The sequence below is a fragment of the Sceloporus undulatus genome, chromosome 1, assembly GCF_019175285.1.
Source record: "Sceloporus undulatus isolate JIND9_A2432 ecotype Alabama chromosome 1, SceUnd_v1.1, whole genome shotgun sequence".
NCBI classification, from domain to species: Eukaryota; Metazoa; Chordata; class Lepidosauria; order Squamata; family Phrynosomatidae; genus Sceloporus; species Sceloporus undulatus.
In genome coordinates this window covers 217,093,258-217,116,960 of record NC_056522.1, presented here as the reverse complement: position 1 = coordinate 217,116,960, position 23,703 = coordinate 217,093,258, and the positions used below count along the sequence as shown (strand labels likewise).

Here is a 23,703-nt window from a genome sequence, read left to right as displayed (position 1 = left end):
AACTGATCCTTTCTTGTTTCTTCCAGTGGTTCCCAAACTTTGGTCCTCCAGATGTTTGGGACTTCAAGTTCCAGAGTTCTTAACTATTGGCCAAGCTACCTGAGGCTTCTGGAGTTAAAGTCTAAAACAGCTGGAGGAGGACCAAAGTTTGGGAATCACTGTAATCATGCAGTCCTCCAGATGATGTTGAACTAGTCTAACACTCCCAGCATTCAGCACAGTCTGTGGTGGGGAGTGCTGGGAGCTACAGTCCAACATCTGAACAGCCACGTTTCCACTCCTGCTCCAAACACATACAGAGTACTTTTCGCCAAGGAATGTGACCTTTATTTTTTAAAACTGTTTGAGACTTCCCTTTCCCCTTACATTTTATATTGAATTAACATAACTGCTGTTAGTAGTGTAGTAGTAGTAGAAGTAGTAGAGCCAGCATGGCATAGTGGTTTGACTACGACTCTGGAGACCAAGGTTGGAATCCTGGCTCAGCCATGGAAACCCACTGGGTGACCTTGGGCAAGTCACACTCTCTCAGTCTCAGAGGATGGCAATGGCAAACCCCCTCTGAAGAAACCTTGCCAAGAAAGCCCCAGGATAGGGTCACAAATTATGTGAAGGCACACAACAACAACAACAACAACAACAACCCTCTTATGTGGAACACAGTTTAGAATAAGACAATATATAAATGATGGGATAACTGCCAACAAATAACTGAGAAGAGTAAATAAAAGCTAGCGAAATAATGAAAACCCCATGTATTGACCATGTCTGGACATTATGTTACACTGTGGTTTAGTTTTGGCCTTTTGTTTATTTATTTGAGGTATTTCTTTATCGCCTCTTGACCTGCCAGGGCCCCTGAGGCAGCATGCAGTAGGTAAAAATCCTTTTAAAATATTAATTACTAAAAGCCATTAAAAACACTTAAGGCTTCTCTTTGAAAAAGAAGAAGCTCTAAATGCAATTTTAAAAGCAGCTTTGAAAAAAATAAAATGAAAACAGTCCCAAAAACAGCAAGAACAGCCACTTCTCTTATTAAGATCCAAAGGCCAGTCGAAATCACAGTCTCTTAAAATAGCCTACAGCTCCCATCAGCTGTAACCAGAAGAGACAATGGCAAGGGTTTATGGGAATTGTAGTTCAAAAAAGGAATTAGAGTTGTCTACTTTTAGTTTAATAACATGAACCATCCAGTTGCTGGTGCCACACTACGGGAGATGGTAGCTGATAATGGTGGCCATTACCTAAAAAGAGTATTTTTAATTCAGAATTGTTGTTGACTTTATGATTTAGCTGAACCATCTGTTCAAATGTAAGCTGCGTCCGCACTGCAAAACTAATGCAGTTTTACGCTGCTTAAACTGCCATGGCTTAAGGCTATGGAATCCTAGGATTTGTAGTTTTTTGTGGCACTAGAGCACTCACAGAATAAAGCTAAATGTCTCACAAAACTACAAATTCTTGGCTTGGCTTGAAGGCACTGGGATTTGTAGTTTGTTGTGGCACCAGAGCTCTCTGACACAGAAGTTTAAATAGCTCACAAAACTTCAGATTATTAGACTGACTCAAAGGCATTGGGATTTGTAGTTTGTTGGTGGCACAGTTCTATGCTCTCTGACATAGAAGGCTAAATTTCTTGCAAAGCTACAAATTCTTGGTTTCCATAACACTGACTTGAAAACATTGGGATTTGTAGTTTTTAGTGGCACAGAGCTCACTGACAGGGAAGGGTGAACATCTCACAAAACTACAACTCCCAGGATTCCATAACATTGACTTGATGGCACTGGGAGTTGTAGTTTTGTGAGATGGTCACCCTTCCTTGTCAGTGAGCTCTGTGCCACTAAAAAACTGCAAATCCCAATGCTTTCAAGTCAATGTTGTGGGATCCTGGGAGTTGTAGTTTTGTGAGATGGTCATGGTCACCCTTCCTTGTCAGCGAGTTCTGGTGCCACTAAGAAAACCTACAAATCCCAGTGCCTTCAAGTCAGTGCTATGGCATCCTGAGATCTGTAGTTTTGCGAGGCAGTCAGCCTTCTCTGTGCGAGAGCTTTGGTGCCACAACAAACTACAAACCCCAGGATTCCATAGCATGGAGCAGACAGCCAGAGCAGTAGTTAAAGTGGTGTCAAAGTGGGTCATTTCTTGCAATGGGGATGCAGCAGCCTAAGTATTTAGATTAGAACATGGAAGTGGGATTCCTGACCCTCCCTCCTTTCTTCTTCCAAGTCCAATCAGGCTTGGAAATTGGAACAGTCTAGATGTTGTTCTGCTCCAAACTCCTCCTCCCTCCCTCCCTGCCTCCCTGGGAAGAGGAGGAGCCCCAAACATCTGGAGGGGCCACGTGACTCTGCCCAAAGTTTGGCTGAAGCTCCTCTCTTGCCCTCCTCCTCTATAAAAGAAGAGAGCAGCCTCTGAGTCTGGCAGCTGGAGAGAGGGAGCCATGGCGAAGGTGGGAGCACTCAGAAAGGGACACTCGCCTGCAGGTAGGAAGCGTGGTGGGGAGGAGGACCAGGGCATCAGGGGCATGTACTGTATCAGGATCTCCCACAGATGGAGCATTGTGGGTGTGTATGTGCCTGAAAACCTGGATGTTTTGGCATCCCTGCTCAGCTATAGCAACCCACTGGGGTGACCTTGGGGGAGTCACACTCTCTCAGCCTCAGGGGAAGAAGGCAGTGGCAAACCTTCTCCCTGAACCCACCTTGGCAAGGAAACCCCACAAGAGGGTGGGCGGGGAACGACGGGAAGGCACATAACAACAACAACAACGAAGTAGGCTTAAGTCTAGGCAAGTTCCTGCTGCCAACTTTTTCTTTCATGAATCCCAAAGGTGCTACAAGATCTCTCTATATTATTATTACTATTATTATATCCAAATGCATCTGAGGAAGGAGACTTAAGCCTAGGAAAGCTCCTGCTGCCAACTTCTTTCTTTCAGTGAGTCTCAAAGGTGCCACTACAAGATCTCTGTACACAACGACACTACTATTCCTTGACCTTGATGTTGGGCAAGTCACACTCTCTCAGCCCATTTCAAACCATACAGAACCCTTAGTAATGTTTTGGGATTGGGTTTTTTTGCACTAATGTTACTCATAAATTGTAATTTCCATATACTGCTGAATTCAATGCTAATGGCTGTGACATAAACAACTAGCAAAATTAAAATTTTGCCTTCAAATTGCAATAGCGTACACACAACCTAAATGTATTTACATATAGATAGTGAAGACTGGGTTAAAATGTGATGTTTTTAAAGAAAAAATTAGAATAAAAAATTTAATTTTTAATTTTTTTAAAGTAAAATTTTGAAATTTGAAATGTAATTTTAAAATCTTCCGGGGCCTTTCTTTCTCCTCCCACTATGCTCTCCCTCACTCCCAACATCTCTTAAAGCATTTTAAAGGGAAGCAGCCAATTTGTGCCAAAGGTTTGAGGAGCAGTGGTTTTGCACACACCCACACACACTTTAGGGTGTCACCTGGTGTGGTCCACACACCCGTAGTGACACCACTGTTGTGAGGGAAACGCTTCCCAAAGTTTAGTGGCACTCATTGTTCACCCAGTGTCCAGTGTATTGCATGGGGGGAAAGCTTGTACTAGGAGTGATAACAAGTGCATCTACACTGTAGAAACAGTACATTTTGACACCACTTCAAGTGCTGTAGCTCCATCCTGGGGAACCCTGGGATTTTTAGTTTTGCAAGGTCTTCAGCCTTCCCTGCAAGAAGAGTGCTGGTGCCTTGCCAAACTGCACATCCCAGGATTCTGTAGGATGGAGCCATGACAGCTAAAGTGGGGTCAAACCACATTAACACACCAGGGTGACTGGAGGTCCTCCTTTTCCCCAACATGCCCTCCATGTCAGCCTTCTCTCCAGAAGGAATTCCAAAATGGCCTCCTTCTTGCACATCACTAAGAAGCCTGAATTTATATGTTTTGAGCTTTTATTGGCTAATGGCCTCTATTTGTCTGGAAGGTCCTCCATTTTTGCAGTGCCTTGTCCTCCTTGGCAGTAAGGATCTCTGGTTACTCTGATGACACATATGTGAACAAACTTTGTATTGGCTCAGGTGCACATACATCCCTCTTCAGCTCATAGCCTCTCTGTTTATTTTAGCATAGTGCTTATGACAAGAGCAACCTGTGCATCTCATGACTGACTCCTATTTGGACGTTGCCCACAAACAATGTATGCAAAATGGTGTTATAAATTTGAGCAAAAAAACTGAATTGAGATACAAAATGGAGGTTACTCATTCTGGGTAAGCCCAGTGTTTACTGTTGCTAGGAGTCAACATCCCACTATCACAACTTTCCCAAGTACAAAGATATAGCCATGTTAGCCTGTAAAATCAGTATGTAAAGAGATCTTGTTGCACCTTTGAGGCTAATTGAAAGAAAGAAGTTGGCAGCATGAGCTTTTCTAGACTTAAGCACACTTCCTCAGATGCATTTCACTTTAAGTCCACACAGGCTCATGTCACCTATTTCTTTTTTTCAGTTTGGTCCAAAACGCACTGCAGAAATAATCCAGTTTGAAACCACTTTAACTGTCCTGGCTCAGTGCTAGGGAGTCCTGGGGATTGTTGTGGCATCAGAGCTCTCTGACAGAGAAGGCTAAATGTTCTAGAAAACTACATTTCCCAGAATTCCCTAGCATTGAGTCAGGGCAGTTAAAGTGGTCTCAAACTGAATTATTATTTCTGCAGTGTGTTTGGGACCTCTGTGGTTATTATGTGCCTTCATGGTGACCCTATGATGAGAATTTCTTGGCAAGTTGCTTCAGATGGGTTTTTCCAGTGTCATTATCTGAGGCTGAGAGAGTGTGATTTGCCCAGAGTTACCCAGTGGGTTTATATGGCTGAGCCAAAATTCGAACCCTGAGTCTTGCCTATGGACTAAAACACACTGCAGAAATAATCCAGTTTGAGACCGCTTTATCTGCCCGGGCTGAGTGCTAGAGAATCCTGGGAACTGTAGTTCATTGTGGCACCAAAGCCCTCTGACAGAGAAGGTTCAATGTTTCACAAAACTGCAGTTCCCAGGATTCCCTAGCATTGAGATAGGGCAGTTAAAGCAGCCTCAAACTGGATCATTTCTGCCCTGTATTTGGGACCATAATCTCAAAGGTGCTACAAGATCTCTTTATATATGGTTCTTTTCAAAATACAGTGCCTTCCAGATAAGTACAATTCTCATTGACCTTCACTGTTATAGTTGAAAGCACATGGTTGAGATGGCAAACCTTGGTGTTCTTATTTAATCTCTGGACTTTATCACAGGAGGCTCTCTTACAGTTGCAATAGCATTGTCTATAAAAATGCTGTTCAATCAGGATTGCTCTTTTTCCTTGCACATCTTCAGAACTGTTCCAGGATTACAAAACCTTCTCTCACACAACAGCATTTGGGACTGCCCACCCACTCCTCCTCCAAGTCGTGATCCCCACCTCTTTTCATTGCTTGGCACACTCACCAAAATATAAATGGAAACAGTTTTGCCATTAAAGGGGCCTTTCCCCTCTTGTTATTGGGGCTTCCTGATTGGGATAATTCAGACTTCCTAGACTTGCTTACAGAGAAAAGTGAGCAGCTATTGATCCATCTCTCTGATCTATTTATTGCTGGCTTTCATGTGGCAGCAATGAGTATGTCTGGAGGAGGAGGCAGAGGGCTAAGGAAATAAATGTGTTTTTTTAAAACTGTAAGACACTTTTTTTTGGTCTTACATTTCCAGGCACTTGTGAAAGTCAGTGAGAGAAAGATTGAAGGTGTTAGCATACCATGGTCATCATAGTATTGTAGCAACAGAGGTTCAGAACACACTGCAAAAAATGATCCTGTTTGACACTGCTTTAAGTACCCTGGCTCAGTGCTCAGGAATCCTAGAAACTGTAGTTTGTTATTGCACGAGAGCTCTCTGACAGAGAAGGTAAAATATCTCACAACACTACAATTCCCAAGCATTGGGCCAGGGAAAGTTAAAATGGTGTCAGACTGGATTATTTCTGCAGTGTGTTTTGGCACAGAAACTCAAACAGGGCTGGAAAAGGAGGTGGGGTGGTGGGAGTACAATGAGCAAGGTTTTGGCTTCCCTGACAAAGCCCCAGTGGCGGGAGCGGTTATTTGGCAATGGGTTTTTTTCTATAGAGAAAAAAAAGTTTTAAAGGTTTCTCACAGTTACTTTTCCAATTGAAGGGAAATGTCCACGCCGTCTTCTTTTCCCCGGATCGCTATGTTTTCCCTCCCAACTCACACCCCACTGCCCAGCTAAAATCGGCATAAAATGCAATTGAACTTTCATACAGGAAAGCATAACAGAACAGAAGTGGGAAAGGAGGTCATCAACAAGTTTGTGTGTGTGTGTGTGTGTGTTTTTATATTGTATTTTTTAAAATAGTCTCTCATAGGAGAACAACAGAAGAGGGACAGTGTCCCAACTGAAGGTGTTATTCTGACAGAGTTGTGATTTACTTGTCTCATGCAATAAGGCTCCCAGTTTCCCCTGAGGCACTGGGAAGTGGAGTGGTAATTGGTTAGGAACTTAGTTGTTGTTGTTATTGTTCTGTACAGTACCTTCAAGTTGTTTCCAATTTATGGTGACCCTAAGGCAAATCTATCATGGAGTTTTCTTGACAAATTTCTTCAGAGGGAGCTTGCCCTTTCTTTCCTTTGAGGTTGAGAGAGTGTGACTTGTCCAAGGTCACCCAGTGAGTTTTTGTGGCCAAGCCAGAATTCGAGCCCAGGCCTTCAGCATCTTGGTCCAACACTGAAACCACTACACCACACTAGCTGGCTAGGAACTAGGTAAACTTAGCTGAGGCTGGACACTTCGGCGGGTTACAAACCGCCATAAAGTACGCGCTCCGCGCGTACTAGGGTTAGGAAGGGCCGTATTAGGGTTAGGAAGGTTCTTATCTTCCTGACAGCCCTTTGTCGCAGTACGCGCGGAGCACGTACTTTTTTGCGGTGCCCATCCACATGGGCGCCGCCATGTTGACGTACTGGACGCTGTGCGTCCAGACGTGTCGCGGCGGAAGTGACGTTGCGAGGACGCACTCCACCCCTCGCGGCGCCACTTCCGCATTCCAAAAAGGAGCGGCATTTCGCCGCTCCTTTTTTGCTGCGCAGGGAAGCCTCGCGGTCTGGCAGCTGGGGCTTCCCTACGCAGCGAATGGCGGCGGCGGGAAAACGGCCCCTTGAGGGCCGTTTGTAACCCGCCTTCAGGTCACTTTAACCTTAACCTAATTTGCAGGCCAGGCATGAATGCTATCTTTGCCTTGGAAGGAAGCTAGGATAAAAAGAAAGAAAACAAGTATTAAAAAAAACTTTTGTTGAATGTACCATTAATTAAAGTGTATTGAAATCTCAAACTAGTTTTTCAATATGAAAAAAACCTCATAAAACCCTAACAACTCTTACAAAACTGCAGCTTAATTACCTCCCCTCCCATAACTCATTTTTTATACTATCCCTTTATGCTAGGAACTCCTTTCAAGAGGATGTTGTGATATTTAATCATCCTATGCTGGGATTCTCCCTAAGAATGTGCAATGTGACTTAATTTATTAGAAACATAATAAAATAAATTGCTTTTAAAACTAGAACAGAACTGTTGAAAAAAATAAGAAATCTAGTTAACCAACAGCAATGCAATTAAAATACTTTTAAAAGTCTGAATAATTAAAAATGTGTTTATCTCATGCTCAAAGGATGCAAGCCTAGGCACTAGGCATATGAAAAGGTCATCCACTTTCCTATGTCCTTTATGGAGCCTTGCATTTAACACCTTAGTCCCCCCCCCATCTGAAATGAAACGAGCTACATGCTGTGTTAAATAATGTGTAACTAAACTTTACTTTTTATTTTACTGTAAAATAAGTGCAGGGAAGGCCTGATCCAGTTTGGATGCACAATTACACCTATTGAAATATTACCCCAACTGTGTTTTTCTTTTTGTTGAATTTTTGCCTTCCCCCAGCAGGGTCTGAGAGAAGAAAAATGCCATTAGTGCCAATAGAGAGAAGCTTAGTTGTGTTATGGGAGGGGGGCAGGTTTAGCAGAGAACCAGCTGTGAGAAACATGCCTCCCTATCTGTTGTGGCCTTGGCCCAGTTGAGGCACCTGTCATACTTTTTTAGACTAAAAAAAGTTAGCTGAATGGGATTCATTTGATGCAGCATGTAAATTAACACAAAATCTAAATGGTACGTTTTTCTTATGGAGAAGGGCTGTTCTCTTTAGCGTATGGCTATTCAGCGGGCACCAACTGCCATCATGACAACACTGTTTTTAAGGAATAAAAATCTATAAAACTATCTTAATCTTGTTTCTTATTATGTGTGCCTATCTGAAGCATGTTCCTGGTTAAACATTTCCTCTTGATGTTATAGTTACTATAATCTGCCTTGAAAACTAGTGTGAGAGAGAAAAGAAGGATGCTAGAATTTAAATACTGTATCAAGTTGGGCATATATTGTTACCAAAACAAGACCTGTTCGTAAGACGTGGAACTGTCTCAAAACTTTTAGACTGTACACTCAGTAGACCCTGACACTTTATTTCTATATCCACAATGTTGTTGTGAAAACATGTAGTTCACAACTAACCAACCTGTTCACAGATTGAACCAGGGTACAAATATGCCCTAAAATGAGAGAATGCGACCCAGGTTTTGTCTTTCCTTTGAACAGCATAAGATACATTTTTGGCACTATCTTTACACTATTGAAACACTTTTTTGTGAAATATTTCTGCATGCTTCTAAAGATGAATTTGTTTGACATTGCTCAACATGGGAACTGTTGCTGCTGCTGCTTTAATTGGTGCTAATTGCTTTTCTGATTGACAGGCTTGCTAACAGAACATAATTGTTGTTTGATCTGATGAATTTAACTATCAGCGTTCTAACTGTTATCACAAGAAGTACCTTTTCAAGTTTCTGGATTATCTTGGCTGGATAAATTCTGTACTGTTTGTCATGGAGTCTGCTCACGCCTGAGCTAGACAAGAGGTGACAACTTGCAACCATTATCTAGAAAACAAAATTCTTGTTGCAACCCTGGTTACTGCAAGCCTTGATATGATTTGTGTATGAGGGGCATGGGAAAGAGGTGTGATAGCCATGATTAAATGCTTTTTAAACAACAGCCAACACTTAATAGGGCTGTAATACGAATGCACAAATGACCTCTTCATGAAAGGGGGAGAGGAAAAGTGTTAATAATGCTGATGAATGTGGCTTCATATCCACTGTATTTTTGTTGTTATTCCAGCCTACTAATTCCTGCTAGAGGAGACATGCTGAATTGATTGCTGAATAGCAAGCCAACACTTGGGTAAAGCCCATTGATTCAGTGGCCTAACCTAGTAGGGACCAGCAATAGGGTTAAAGTCCAAATTCCAGGCATCAGGTATAGATATAACCATATAAGGCTTGTAAAAAAGTGCTGTCTGAAGCCTAGAAGAAGAGACTAAACCAGATAGACCAGCAGTCTGTCTGAGACGAGTCAGTATATTGGCAGCTTCCAATGTGCTAGAGTAGTATGTATTAAAAGGGTGCATGTGCATACCCTGAAGGAAGTTACTTTTGAATTAAATGTTGTTTCTTGCCTATGTTTCTTAATGCAGATTCAGCAGAAGTGTTCCTGTTTTGGCTTCAGACAAGCCAGTTACTAATGAAACACTCATTATGCATGTCTCACAATTTTCCCCTACAGTCAAAGCTGGAGGCAAGAGAGTTTCCAAGAAGATGGAAAATGCACCTGCAGAAAAAAATTCCAAATCATCTGGGAAGGAGAAGACAAAGTATGTGCACTTTTATGCTTGCCTTTTTTGTTTCTGTTGTGTTCTAATATTGAATGGTATACTTAATAACAGTACTACCAAAGTAAACCAATGCAAGTAATATCAATGAAACCAGAAAGAAAACAAATCAGAACATGTTCAGTATGAGAAAACTGCATGTAGTATATTATTATTATTATTATTATTATTATTATTATTATTATTATTATTATATTCAGAATGCAAAACATGCTCACACTTCAACCTAAAGGTGAAAAGTTTTGTTTTGAGGTACAGATTACTTGGAGAGAGCTGCCAATGACTGTATGTTAGCAAGAAAGACAGTAGTAGGTGGCAGGAGAGCGACTGATAGTTTTGCAAGGCCAACAACCTGTTAATCACAAATACACTCTTTGTACAACCAGAGAGGAGATGGTACATATGGACATCACCAGACGGCCAATACAAAATCAAATAGATTACATAATAGGTAACAGAAGATGGAAAAACTCAATTTCCACAGCGAAAACAAGAATAGGCATAGACTGCAGCATAGATCACTAACAGCTAATATCAAAAAATAGAATAAAGCTGAAGAAGATGACATCAACATAACAATATACAATCTGAAGAACATCCCAACAAAATTTAAAGAAAATTTGAGAATTTGCACTACCTGACCTGGAACCAGAAAAGCTGTGGACAGAAGCCAGGGACATCGTTAAGGAGAAAAGCAGAAAAGAGCTGTCTGTGGCCAAAAAGAAAAAGAAGCAATGAATGACAGATGAAATGCTTCAAGCAGTAAAGGAAAGACGAGAAGCAAAAGAAAAGGAACAAACAAAGTCAGAACCATGAAAGCTACTGTTCAGTGATTAGTGTGCAATGATAAAGAGAATTACTACAACAATCAATGCAGAGAAATATAAGCAGACAACACAAAAGAACAAGAGACCAGATGCCACAGCCCCACGTCAGCTAATGTATAGTTTGACCTTTTTGATTATTGTCCCTCCACACAACAGTAAGAAAATATTGAGTGACTGTACAGATGATAATAATGTCTGCCTTCCAGGCCTGGGTGCCCTAGGACTTCTTTTTAGATTCTGATTAAGCATCATGTTCATGTCTTCAGTCAATATGACAGCCCCAGAATGAAAGGAGTATTGAAACAGCTCTGTCTGATCAGAAACACTGTATGAACCATCAGTGACTTTCTTTCTAAGTTTCATCCCCAACAAATCTGAATTTTCCCATCACAACATCATTATGTTGACAGTGTAAAGGAATACTTTTTTACAATAAATTACCATTGCCCCATTTGCTTCAATGTGAAGGAGCCACCAGCACAGTATCGTAGACAATAAAAACCTCGTTTATTGTGGCTAAGTCTCCTGAAAGAGAAAGATGTTGGAGCTGTGGGACTGAAATACTTGAGAATTCAAATCTACTTTTTGTCAGCTTGTTTATATTAAAAGGCATGATAAACTGTTAATTTATCTGAGACTTGAGGGAGAACATGTTCTGGCAAGAACATGCAAGATGGTAGACCCAGTTGGAGGGGGGGGGGAATCACCCTTGTTATTAACAAAATTAACACCATCACAAACGAATTGAAGTAAATTACCTAATAAATTGCTGGCATATGGGAGGATCTCAAAGTAGAAAGTGATTGCACTCTCTGGGAAAAAGGTGAAGGCTGGCAAAAGCTGTTTTAATTCCTCTCCAACTTCACCTACCCTCTTCAGAGTAACAGACTTGGTCAGCTCAAAACTATTCCTATTAGGACATGTGTAAGGATAGCACAGAGGAGTGTTTCTCAGGCTGTCAGATGTGAGTGACCAACAATGCATGCCAGGGACCAGCACCATATTTTTGTCCATTAGCTGCATCTGTTTTTATTTTCCCCTTGGAAACTCACCAGGAAGTGGCAACCAATGACCTGGGGACTGACACCGGTCAAGAGGCAACCAGTTTGAGAAACACTGGTATAGAGCAGAAAACATACAGAAAACAGAAAATCTACAGGAAACTATGGATGCCGGCCATGAAAGCTTTCAACTTCACATAAAACAAATATCCTTGGGATGTGATAAAATGGCTGCATAGCCGAATAGTACATAATAGGATTACTGTGTTGATCTGCCTTCTACTACTTCTTGGGAAAGAGACTAATGTTTTGATATTTTCTTCATTTTCTTTGAAGAGGCCACCTCTCATCCTTTCCCAGGAAACACCATGGCCAAGTATGTGTTCTTCCTCCTCGCCATCAGGGAGTTTAGCCTTGTGAGACTGAAGTGTCAAGGATCTCACTAATTGCAATGTAGTTATTGAAGTTGCAGCTTAATTCCACAGGGAATGAGCAAAGGTGTCAAAATGCAGACTTTCCTAAGATGGTCAGTAGCAAGGTCATCAGAAGATGGAAGGATTTGCATTTGCAAAGGGTTTAAGGGGAAAGACGTTCATATTTATATTTTTACATTGCCTCACATTCTATAAACCTAAAATCATTTGGTGTTCACATGATCTGTGTTTTCTGGCACAATGTGTAAAGTGCTTGATAATGTATTGGGTCTGCTTGGTAGTCTTGGGATGCAGTCCCAGGGCAGAGTGTGTCTGTTTAATATGCCAGCTTGTGCTTATACATTAGGGCAGATTTACCCATCAAACCCACCTGAACTAGTCTTCCTCAAACAGGTCAAAATAAACTGCTTCAGGTCACTTTGAAGGTATGCTATTTAAATGATGCATGCATCCCAAGAGGCTGGAAGAGGCTAAAGCCACGTGCCAGCTTTGGTGCAGTTTCTGGCCTTTTAAGATGCGTGCGTCATTTAAGCAGCATATCTCCAAAGTGACCTGAAGCAGCTTTGTTTTGGCTTATCTGTTTGGGCCCCTAGATTCAACACATGGCTTTTCCTTTTTTTCTTCCCCCTCCCCCCCTTTTTTTTTGTCTTCCACCTTGATTCACTTAGATGTCACCTGTTAGAGGTCTTCAGCTCTTTGGTCATGCAGGTTTTGTCCAAACTTTGAGTGTTGTACTTTCCAGATTTTGCTGAAACTGCAATTAATTTCAAATTGCTATGCTACAGTGTGGCCACCTAGCCCCACAGTAGCTTCACACTGAATTTCTGAAAGGGAGCTCCTTTGGCTGGATTTTGCATGCTTTTGGCATCTGCACCGGTTCAAGCAACCCATTGCTTTGCCAGAACCCTTCAAACCTGTGTCAGAGATTTATGAGTCTATTGGAAGGAAAGTAGGTTCTTGGGGAGCATTAGTGGTGAAGTCCAGAGCAGGTTTTATTCTGTAATAGTTAAGTGTTGTCAGAGTGTAAATGCAAATTAAAAAGGCTTTGAAAAGTTTAAATGATGGGTGAGTTATGGAGTGATGAAACTAAGCTGCCATCTTGGGTGCTTGTGAGCTAGGCTCCCTCTTATTTCCCATATTTCTTGACTTCTGTCTTCCTAAAAAAAAAAAAAGCTGATTTGTGAAGGTTATAACATTACCAGCCTCATTCCCTTGGAACTAGCATTCACAAGTGTTCTTTTACATCCCAGTAGTTCTGCTGCTAGCTGTATTCTGGATAATTGGGTGATGCTGTTCAGTACTATTGTCCAGTAAAATAGAAAACACCTGAATCATTTTGTTTTCCTTTTTAAATTTATATTCTACCTTTCATCTCAGGAGCTCAAGGCAGAATAGTTTTCGTCCCACCACCCCTTTGGGGTGAAAGACAGTGACTTCCTAAGCTCATTTTGTGAGTTTGTAGCTTGCTTTTGAACTGACATGTATGGGATTGTACTGTAAACTATAACTGCTCCTGCAGAATGTTCTGGCAAAGGTGGAATAGTTTAGTAAAAGTTTCTGTGCTACTTGACATCAAATTCATAGTCATAAACTTTGTTCTTGTTTTGAAGAAGGATGCCTGGAGGACTGGAAATAAGTGTTGCAAAATTCTTTGGCAGTCTAAGCACACAGTGCAACAGTGCTAAAAATTCTTTTATTTTCCTCTGAGGCAAATGTTTATTTGAGGTGAAACCTTGCACACAAAAATAACTGTTGTGGTCTTCTTCTCACTGTGCAAATGTTATTTCTGGAACTGAACTCATTCACTTCCTCTGCACAAAACCTTTAAGCAAAAGACCTGTTATACAATTTATTACCATCAGGCAATGGGTATTAAAATGGGGGATGTAAAGATGTGTTGACTGAAATCTTGTCAGTGGATCAAGTGTAGCTTCATATTCTGGTCTCACAGCAGTGTTCTGGTAAGCAACAAAAAACAAGCTGTTTGTGCTATCAGTTATTCTGAGGTAAGAGTCCCAGAAGTCGCTTCAGCACTGCTGTGCTCTCATGTTCAAACGACTGAGTCAACCAAGACTCATCTTTCAGCAACACTTGAGAACTAGGGATCACTGTGTAGAAATTTAGAAGGCTGGATAATAGAAACAGTGCACAAATCATGGGTTTCTTACATATTTGACGTCTAAGTATAGATTTTGCTGTATGTTGTACATAGTAAAAGATATGTTTGAAGATTGGCTTATTCATCCCAGGCCTTTTTTGTTTTGCTTGACTTAAATCATCTGGGGTATACATTGGTTGTGTTCAAGGAAGTATAGAATATGTTATCCAGTCTCATTTGTCACTTGAATTCCTTATGAGTCAAAAGGGTACACCATCCTTTCCCAATATGGCACATCCATGTATTTGGGACTACAACATTGCATTACCCCAGTCAGCATTATCCAGTGATGAGAAATGGTGAAGTTGTAGTCCAAAACATTGGGAGAGTGCCATCTTGTAGAAGGCTGGAATACCCAGCACTTTCCTGAAGATAAGTGATCAAGAACTGAAGGAGGTCATCCCAACTAGTACAGTGGTGCCTCGGGTTACGAAATTAATTCGTTCCGCCGCCGCTTTCGTAACCCGAAAAGCATTCGCAAGCCGAAATGCCATAGGCGCTAATAGGGAAAAGCCGCGATTTCGTGCGAAAAAGCCGAAAAAAGCACCAAAAATTTTTTCGTAACCCGAAAAAACATTCGTAACCCGGAACAATTATTTCCTATGGGATTTTTTCGTATCCCGGAAATTTCGTAACCTGGGTATTTCGTATCCCGGGGTACCACTGTATAAGCATATGATTGCTTCTTGTTGATGAGGATGGAATCAGAATCGTGATCATGGCATTGGGGAAAAGTACATTTAATCCTTTGACCCCACCTCAATCATAGTTCAGTCTTGGTTGGGGGGACCTTCTCCCTTAACTGCTGTATAGTAAACAAAAGACCAAGTACACAAGGGCTGATCATGTAAAGGCATATTTAGCTTGGCCATACAGTAGTCTGTGAAGTAAAATAGAAGTTTGTTGTTTGTTGTGTGCCTTCAAGTCGTTTCTGAATTACGGCATGCCTAAGACCCTATCATGGGGTTTTCCTGGCAAGATTTGTTCATAGAAGGTTTGCCATTGCCTTCCGTTGAGGCTAAGAGTATGTGACTTGCCCAAAGTCATCCAGTGAGTTTCATGGCCAAGCTGAAAATCGAACTCTGGTCTCCAGAGTCATACTCCAACAAACACTCTAACCACTATGCTATGCTGACTTTCTAAAGTAGAAGGTTAGGACTCGGATCATCATGAATGGTTTTATGAACAGCCAAACCCTGATTAACATTTTTTTTTTTTGTGTTTTGCTTCACAGCTCTGCTAATATCCTAAAGATGCAGAGTATGAGTGTCTTGCTGGCAGACACACTGGATAAAGTAAGTTTCTAATGAACAAATACATTAAATGCCACTTTCAGAGAAGCAGATAAATTGGTCTGTAGCAAGAACTACAAAGAATCTTGGAGAATGCAAGATCTGTTGTAAGAATGCTTTTCTGGGTCACATCTTGCTTCACTAAGGGCATGAAGTAGTATTCTCCAGTGGCAGGGCCTTGCCGTGCATGGATATGGAGGGAAGGTGGGTGCTTGGGGCCAAGGGGATGAAGTCTGTGGCAATTACCCATAAAGCTAAGCTATATGAAACAGCTAATGTTTACCAATTATTGTGGCAATTGGTAATGTGCATGGTAGAAGCATGTTTTGATTATGCATGTATTTTATGCAAGAGTCATCAGAGTGAACTTCTTTCATTTCATGACTTCATTCATTGTAATCAAACTGAGCAACTAGAAAGTATTCTGCAGATGTAGAGCACAATTTGAAGAGTGTCGGAATTGCTACAACTCATATCCCAGCATAAATCTTTCATTTGGCTTTACTTTGTGTATGTTTCTGTGTTTCTCTCTGTCTCTCTATCACACCCACCCACACTCCCCTACCTACCTACCTGCCAGTGAAAAATATCACTTCATGGATTGAGCTCAATCACATTAAAACTTTGGAATGAGAAAGTGTAACAGAGGATCCTGAATGGATGCTGAAATGAAGATGTGGAAGAGGGGAGAATCAAGGATCGTCCTGTCTATCAGTAATTCTATACCTGGGAGGGAAAGGGCTGGCATAAAGAACACAAGGTTTCCTCTGCCTGAAAAGTACTGGAATGCTGTATTATCAGATGTGGAGAACATGCCGAGACAAAACTTAACTTGTAGCAATTCTGGCACCGCTCAAGCTGTGCGCTACACTTTACACATCTGCAGAATGTTTCCTGGTTCTCAGTATGAATAAATCGAACTAATCCTAGCATGTGGCCATTTGGAAGCCTTCAGATGCTGCAACAGGGATTAATTTGACTTTTTTTTTAACTTCAAACAGCAAATGCTGCTCCCCTCCTTCTCCTTGCCAGATAGCTCCTTTCCCCTTGCCATTCACTTGTATTTGTAGCAATCCAAGGGAGTGCAGGAGATATTTTTGATCCCAGAATGTGAAACAGTTTAGATTGAACTGCTTGGAGGGTGATATTTTGTCAGCAGCTGTTAGTGCTGTAGGAGTAACTGGTCAGCAGCGGCAGAAGTTATCCCTCTAATAATAGGGTTAAATGAGTTTGAATTCCAGGGGTATTCAGATTAGGTATAAATACGCTCAAGGCACCAGATCCCATCTGATCTTGGAAGCTAAGCAGGGTTAGACCTGGCTAGTCCTTGGAAAGGAGATTGTCAGGGAATACTGGGTGCTGTGGGGCAGGACCCTGGGGGCGGGCAGGAGAGTTGCTCATGGGGGCCAAGAGTCTATAAAAGGTTGAAATATAAATATACCATGGAAGTGTAAACGAAAATACACACAGTAAGCCAACAAAATATTTTTATTCGTATACTATGTTGGTGTGTGAGATGCATGTAGATGTAAAGGGGATCACAAGGGTAAAAAGTTTGAGAACCACTGCTGTAGGCTATATTTCAGAGAAAGGCAATGACAAATTTCCTGAATATTCTCTCCCTATAAACCCTATAGAATTAATGGGGTCACCACAGTGACGACTTAAAGGCACATACAGGTGACTTGAAGATAGTAGTTTACCTCCCCGTGTCAATTACAAAATACAGTATATCTGCTAGACAAAATTGGTGGCAACTAGAAGAGAACTGAAAGGTGATACTGTTACTGAAATGTTAATATACTTTATGCCTAGCCAGGCCTTAGTTAGGCCAGCTTCATAAGTACACCGAGAATCACCATTCTGGGAGAGCACAGTGCATGCAGTTCTGTAAAATTGCTTCTGGTTGCTCCAAAACATCCACTTGACTGGAAAATATTGGACGTAACAGTAATCTGAAGCTGACTAGTCAACTGCAAGGCAAGAATGAATGTGAAGAACCCCCTTGTCAGGTTGTTTGAGGGTTTTTGTTTTGGCAAATTCAGCATAGGGCCTAGTGTACAATTATTGCTCTTGATATGCAGGTAGGTTGTTCCCATGCACCTGAAAAGCCAGGGAAAAATCCATGGATATTATTAGAATGTATATATATATATAGGACAGTCTAGCCAAAAAGTATGGTGTTTCTTGGCTCCAATAGGTTGACAGTGTGCAAAGGGAGTAAATGTTAGAAAACACTGGTTTGGCAACCATTGTCTTGCCCTGTTAGGCTTGCTGCTAGGATGGGGAAGTATCAGGAAAGATAGTCATAAAACAAGAAAACCTGACCGGGAGAAGTAGACAAAGACACCACCACATGCCTACATTCATAATCATCTGCTGTTCCCTTCTCCATGTTATTCAAAGGACCAAAATGTTCTCATGTGTGGGAGGTTTCTTTGTTACACTTTTTCATTTGGTATTTAAAATTCTGTTTATCAATCTGTTTGTTTCTTGATTCTCCCACTGTTACCACCATTATTTTCTCCTTGTGGGGCTATTTAATGGTTTTTATCTTTAATATGTTAAATTATTTAATGGGGTTGCTTGTTCTTTGAATGTTTTTAGACGGGTCAAGAAATCAAATGCAAAGTAAATAAGCATATTCTACCAGGTTGAATTTTAATACTGATAGTTGGGTGTACTTTCATTCAAATTCTTTTCTTTTCTTTTTAACCTTACAGCTTGCACATAAACTTCCACCAGCTGCCTCACAAGTAGCACATCAAAAGCCACGACCCACCCTGGAGAAGATTATACTGCCCAAAAGAATGTGCATTATTCAGCAGCCATGGAAATGTTAAAAAGATGTATAATAAAATATTCATATATTTGAAAGACGTACTCTTAACAAAACAGTACTTAGCTAAGCAAGCAGTAAATGGACCAAATGGTTCAGGTAGTTTCTACTTTGTATTTTTCTTGCAATAAAACTATATATTCACTTGTTTTCACCAAAAGCATTTTTTATATAATATTATTCATAAGATTCTCATTTTAAAACTCCCAAACCATCTTATTACAGCACTTTGAGCTAGGAATAAACAAGTGATTTCTTTAAGTCCTGTCCTTGGAGAGGTAGAGATTATGTGGCACTTCATTCATCCTAAAAAACGAAATACTGCACTCCTCAAAAATATGCTGATGCATTCCAACCTGTCCAGTGATATGTGTAAACTAACTAGTGTTGTAAACAAATTGGACCTTTCCTGGAATATTTTAATTGCAATAATGTAAGCCAGGAAAGATGGAGACCACTTTTAGGCCTGTTACAGACTGCCAAAATAAAGCTGCTTCAGGTCTCTTTGGAAGTATGCTATTTAAATGATGCATGCATCCTAAGAATCCGGAAGCTGCACCAAAGCTGCACTCCAGTGCTTAGGAATGGAGTGTGGCTTTGGCGCGACCTCCGGACTCTTAGGACCCATGCATCATTTAAATAGCATACCTCCAAAGAGACCCGAAGCAGCTTTATTTTGGCAGTCTGTAACAGGCCCTAATCTCTCAAAATGATGCTGGGATTCAGCCTTATTTTGGAAAAATGTCTTATCACATGTATATGACTGGACTAAGTCTGTAAGTACATTTAGTTTTATTTTTCTTATGTTGTGTTTAAGCATTTCCCAAGTTAATGGCTATACTATAAACTCAAATGGTTGTCTTCAGATCCTTACCCCTTTTATAATGTCACACTACTAACAGGATGAAAAATATAGAGGAAATCTTGGACTTTTATTCTAAACTCTATTTGCTTTCAAAAAAAACATTTATATGCTATACTGGTATGGAAAATAAATTACGTACTATACAACTTGGAGGTTGTGTGTTCAACCAAGTCGCTGCAGAGCATGCTGCTTTGCATGTGCTATCTCAGGAACAGTTTTACCATAGCAGAACCTATGCATAGTGAATCTACAGAAGGATGCTTCCTATGATTGAAAAGAAAAGGGTGCAGCATGAAGCATCTGTTTTTGGACACCACTTTCCTATTTCACATGAAATAAAGACCATTTACTATCTATTAAGCTGTTCCAGATTTCTTTTTGTACTTGTGACACTGAAGTACTTAAATGAGTAGGAACCGACATTTGCCCTCCTACATATTCAAAATGGTTCAAGTTAGTAGGATCTTTCTTGTATGGTCAGCCCTGGATAACCACTGGGATTTGGTGTGGATACCAAAAATATTGGATGCTCTAAAAGTGTATTAGACTAAGGCAAAAAGAATAAGAAGACCACCACCATCAACACTGAAATAACAGAATATTTGAATAAGAGCCATGCAGCTAAATCAAGCACAACATAAAGTGCCAGACTTGAACAGCTGCTAAGAGATCTGTACAGAAAGAGTAGCACAATTACTGTAAATCTAGGACAATATAGCAACCATCCTAAAATTCATAATGGAATTGCTGATCTTACAAATGTATGCCATATCCATAATATTGGCCTCAATATGCCTGGAAAGCAGAATATGCAATGCCAATTTTAAAAAGCAGGATCCAGGAAATTACATGCTTGGTAGCTTAATGACGGGAATGCATTATAGAATGAATAAGCATACAGAAGAATATACTTTGTGGAGAAAGCATAATCGTGGTTTCTGCAAAGGAAATTTTACTTCACCAATTTTTTGGAGTGCTTCAGCAGCATCAACAAGCCTGTGGATAAAGGTGTTCTGGTAGATATTTTGAATTCCCAAAGCTTTTGAGGTTCTGAGTTGTATTTCTGACTGAAATGAATAGTCATTGAATAAATAGTCACCTCTCATGGATTGGTAATAATAATAATAAAATTTTTATTTTTATACCGCCCTTCCAAAGATCAGGGCGGTTAACAACAAGCTAAAATCACTACAATCCAAAACAAATATGACAACACATCATATAGTACACAGGTTAAAAAACAAGTAAAAAACCCCATTAGCGAATCTTCTTGCCAACAAAGGGGAAGAGAAAGGGAGACCTCTTAGATCTTCAATCGGGGAATGCAGCATGGAAAAGGAAGGTTTTTAAATCCCTTCTAAATTGAGCCAGGGAGGTGGCCGAGCGGAGCTCTGTGGGCAGCGTGTTCCAAAGGGTCGGGGCAGCGATGGAATATGACCTCCTCGTAGTAGAGGTAAGCCTAGCCCCTGGAACCCTAAGTAACTGCTGCCCAGATGTTCTGAGGGTGCGGGGCGTGTTTTATTAAACAAAAACTATAACATTAGCAGTATTCACAGCAGGTGTTTCTTTTCTCTTTTGTGCTGCATTAAGGAAGGATTTGGAAGAAAAATGGATTATATAGTAATGCCCTCACAAGTTTATGTAGAGGAATCTTGTAGCACCTATGAGACTGACTAACTGAAAGAAAGAAATTGGCAGCATGAGCTTTTGTAGACTTCAGTCTACTTCTTCAGATGCATTTGAAGAAGTAGACTTGAAATCTACAAAAGCTCATGCTACCAATTTCTTTCTTCCCATTAGTCTCAAAGGTGCTACAAGATCTCTCTACGTACTGATTCTACAGACTAACACGGCTATATCTTTGAATTCTATCACAAATTTATGGTACAACATGTCTGTGCAAATTGTATACCTCTCTTCCAGCTTTATTGTCCCAAGTCTACTGCTTGCTTTAACAATTCTACTCTGCATTGTACTTTATGTGTGCCTAGGATATACAGTGGGCTCTTGGTATCTGCTGGGGTTTGGTTCCAGAACCCCATGTGGATTACAAAATCCATGGATGCGTAAGTCCTATTATGTACAATGGGGTAGAAAAATGATGTCCCTTATATAAAATGGCAAAATCAAGGTTTGCTTTTTGGAATTTATATATGTTTAAAATATTTTCATGTTATGGTTGGTTGAATCTGTGGATAAAGTGTCATCAGTTCCTTCAAATTCCATACAGATGCTCCCCTTTCCGTTACAGGCTTTGGCTTAATCATTGAGACTTCATCCATGGATGGCACCTGACTCTATGCAGTAGTGTTTGCTCCCATCATGGTTGTCTTTCCTGCCTTATTTGCTCAGCATTCACACTTTTTATAACTCCTAAGTTGCCAGATGTCTAAGGATTCTTATATTTAGAAGGGATCTAAAAACCCTTCTATTTCAGGCTGCATTCCCCGATTAAAGTCCAGTAGGCCTCCCTTCCTCTTTTATGGCAAGAGGACTGGCTAACGGGGCTTTTATTCTGTTTTGTTGTATCTGTTTTTAATCTGTAATGTATAATTTGTATGTTGCACTGTTTTTATTATGTTGTTAACCGCCCTGATCTTTGGAAGGGCGGTATAAAAATAAAAATATTATTATTATTATTATTATTATTATTATTTATATCTGTTTAAATCAACTTCAGCATAGGATGGGAATGGAAAACCATTGGCCTCCCAGATATTTTAGACTTCAGTTCCATCCTCCAAGACCATCATTACCAATAGTAAGGGATTATGGGATTTGAAGACTCGCAACAATTCTAGGTCCAAAGATTTCCAACTCCTGGCACAGGGCCTGTAGGCCAGATCTGTTAGGCACCATGTAAAAGGAAAGCAAAACCTATGACCCAGGAGGTTGTATTTTAAAAAAAAAAACACCTTTAAAAACAGGCACAGAAGACTATCTGGAAAGAGCAGGGATTGTGGAAGACAGCACTTCCTTGTTTCTTCAGGTTAATTTTTATCACAGTGTTGCTGTTAGTCACACCAAGGTGGGGAACAGAATCACATAGCTGGAAGGAATCACAAGGGCCAGCCAGTCCAGCTCCCTGCCATGCACGAATGCACAACTAAAGCACTTCCAAGAGATGGCCATCCAACTATTGTTTAAAGACTTCCAACGGAGAAGAGTCCACCTCCAGGGTGATCAGATGTCTTCCTTTTCCAGGACATGTCCTACATTTCAGACTTCTGTTCAGGAGGAATTCCAAAAGGTTTTCCATTTTGAGCATGACTAAGAATCATGAATTTATATTTATATTAGTAATTTTAGCTTTTATTTTGTCATGTCCTACATTTATCTTGAATACTCTACATTTTTCAGTGCCTTGTCCTCTTTTGCAACCATGACATCTGGTCACCCTGGAGTCCACTGCCCTCTGAGGGAGTCTGAAAAGCCCTTACCACTAGCTCTATATAGCTTTTACTTCAGGTTGCATCTACACTGCAGAATCAATACTGGTTGATGCAGCTTTAATTGCCATGGCTCAATGCTATGTAATACAAATTCTGGGATTTATAGTTTTGTGAGATATTTAGCCTTTCTCAGACAGCTCTGGGGGCACAACAAACTACGAATCCCTGGATTCCACAGGATGGAGCCATGGCAGTTAAACTGGTGTGAAACTACATTAATTCTGCAGTATGGCAGCAGCTGCTGTCTCTAGAAGTGAGGCTAACTGGGAGGAGAAAGAAGAAGCTCCAGGTTTTTTAAAAAATATTTTTATTTTTATTTTATTTTTTAAATATTATTTAAATAATTATTATTTATTTTATCATCTAAACCCTGGAGGACTGGGGAGAATGATTTGGCTTGCCACCCCAAAGCAGTTCCTCAGTTTTGGCCTAAGAGGAGATATTAAAAGATCTCTCCTCTGGATCTGTGCCTTGGGAAGCTCCTCATAGGTTTTGGAGGGAGAGATGTATTTCTGATCAGACAGCATCAGTGTAATTGTACTTGGCTTCTAAAGGTGCATCTACACTGTAGAAATGCAGCTCAAACAATATTGCATTTGATTTTTGGCATTTGATTTTGCATGCATAATATTAAGAGGCAGCCTGAATTGCAAAACAAAATCAAAGGATTATTTGGCTATTGAAGCTTAATTATCAGCAATGGCTTAAATTTATAATTAATTAAATATTTAAGTAATTATCTGTATAATGAAAAATGTGCCAACATTGAATTTGCATTACTTTTCAGTATAACACTTCTATTTTGGTCATAACTCCTATTGGCTTCAGTCTTAAAACAGTTAGCTAGTGCTACCTAAGAAATCACAGAGATTCCTGGCACCTGGAGGTGTGGACGGTTCCAGGTGGTACTTTCCATGTCGATGGGACAACAGAGCCTGGGTGCATCTACAAAGGAGATAATAATAATAATAATAATAATAATAATAATAATAATAATAATAATAAT

General features: G+C 40.4%; 1 protein-coding gene across 1 annotated transcript; it reads left to right on the top strand.

Annotated features, from left to right (window-relative positions):
- The first annotated feature begins 2,328 nt into the window (after positions 1–2,328).
- DAPL1 (death associated protein like 1) lies at positions 2,329–18,532 on the top strand. The gene is made up of 4 exons (XM_042451956.1): positions 2,329–2,486; positions 9,724–9,811; positions 15,484–15,544; positions 18,265–18,532. The coding sequence occupies exons 1-4, from the start codon at positions 2,444–2,446 to the stop codon at positions 18,382–18,384; spliced, it is 312 nt and encodes a 103-aa protein (XP_042307890.1). The 5' UTR covers positions 2,329–2,443; the 3' UTR covers positions 18,385–18,532.
- The last annotated feature ends 5,171 nt before the right edge of the window (positions 18,533–23,703 follow it).

Excerpts from the sequence above, each read along its gene's own strand:
- DAPL1 (XM_042451956.1), top strand. The coding sequence starts at position 2,444 with ATGGCGAAGGTGGGAGCACTCAGAAAGGGACACTCGCCTGCAG. Across the intron at positions 9,812-15,483 it reads TCTGGGAAGGAGAAGACAAA|CTCTGCTAATATCCTAAAGA; the intron begins GTATGTGCACTT and ends TTTGCTTCACAG. Across the intron at positions 15,545-18,264 it reads TGGCAGACACACTGGATAAA|CTTGCACATAAACTTCCACC; the intron begins GTAAGTTTCTAA and ends TTAACCTTACAG.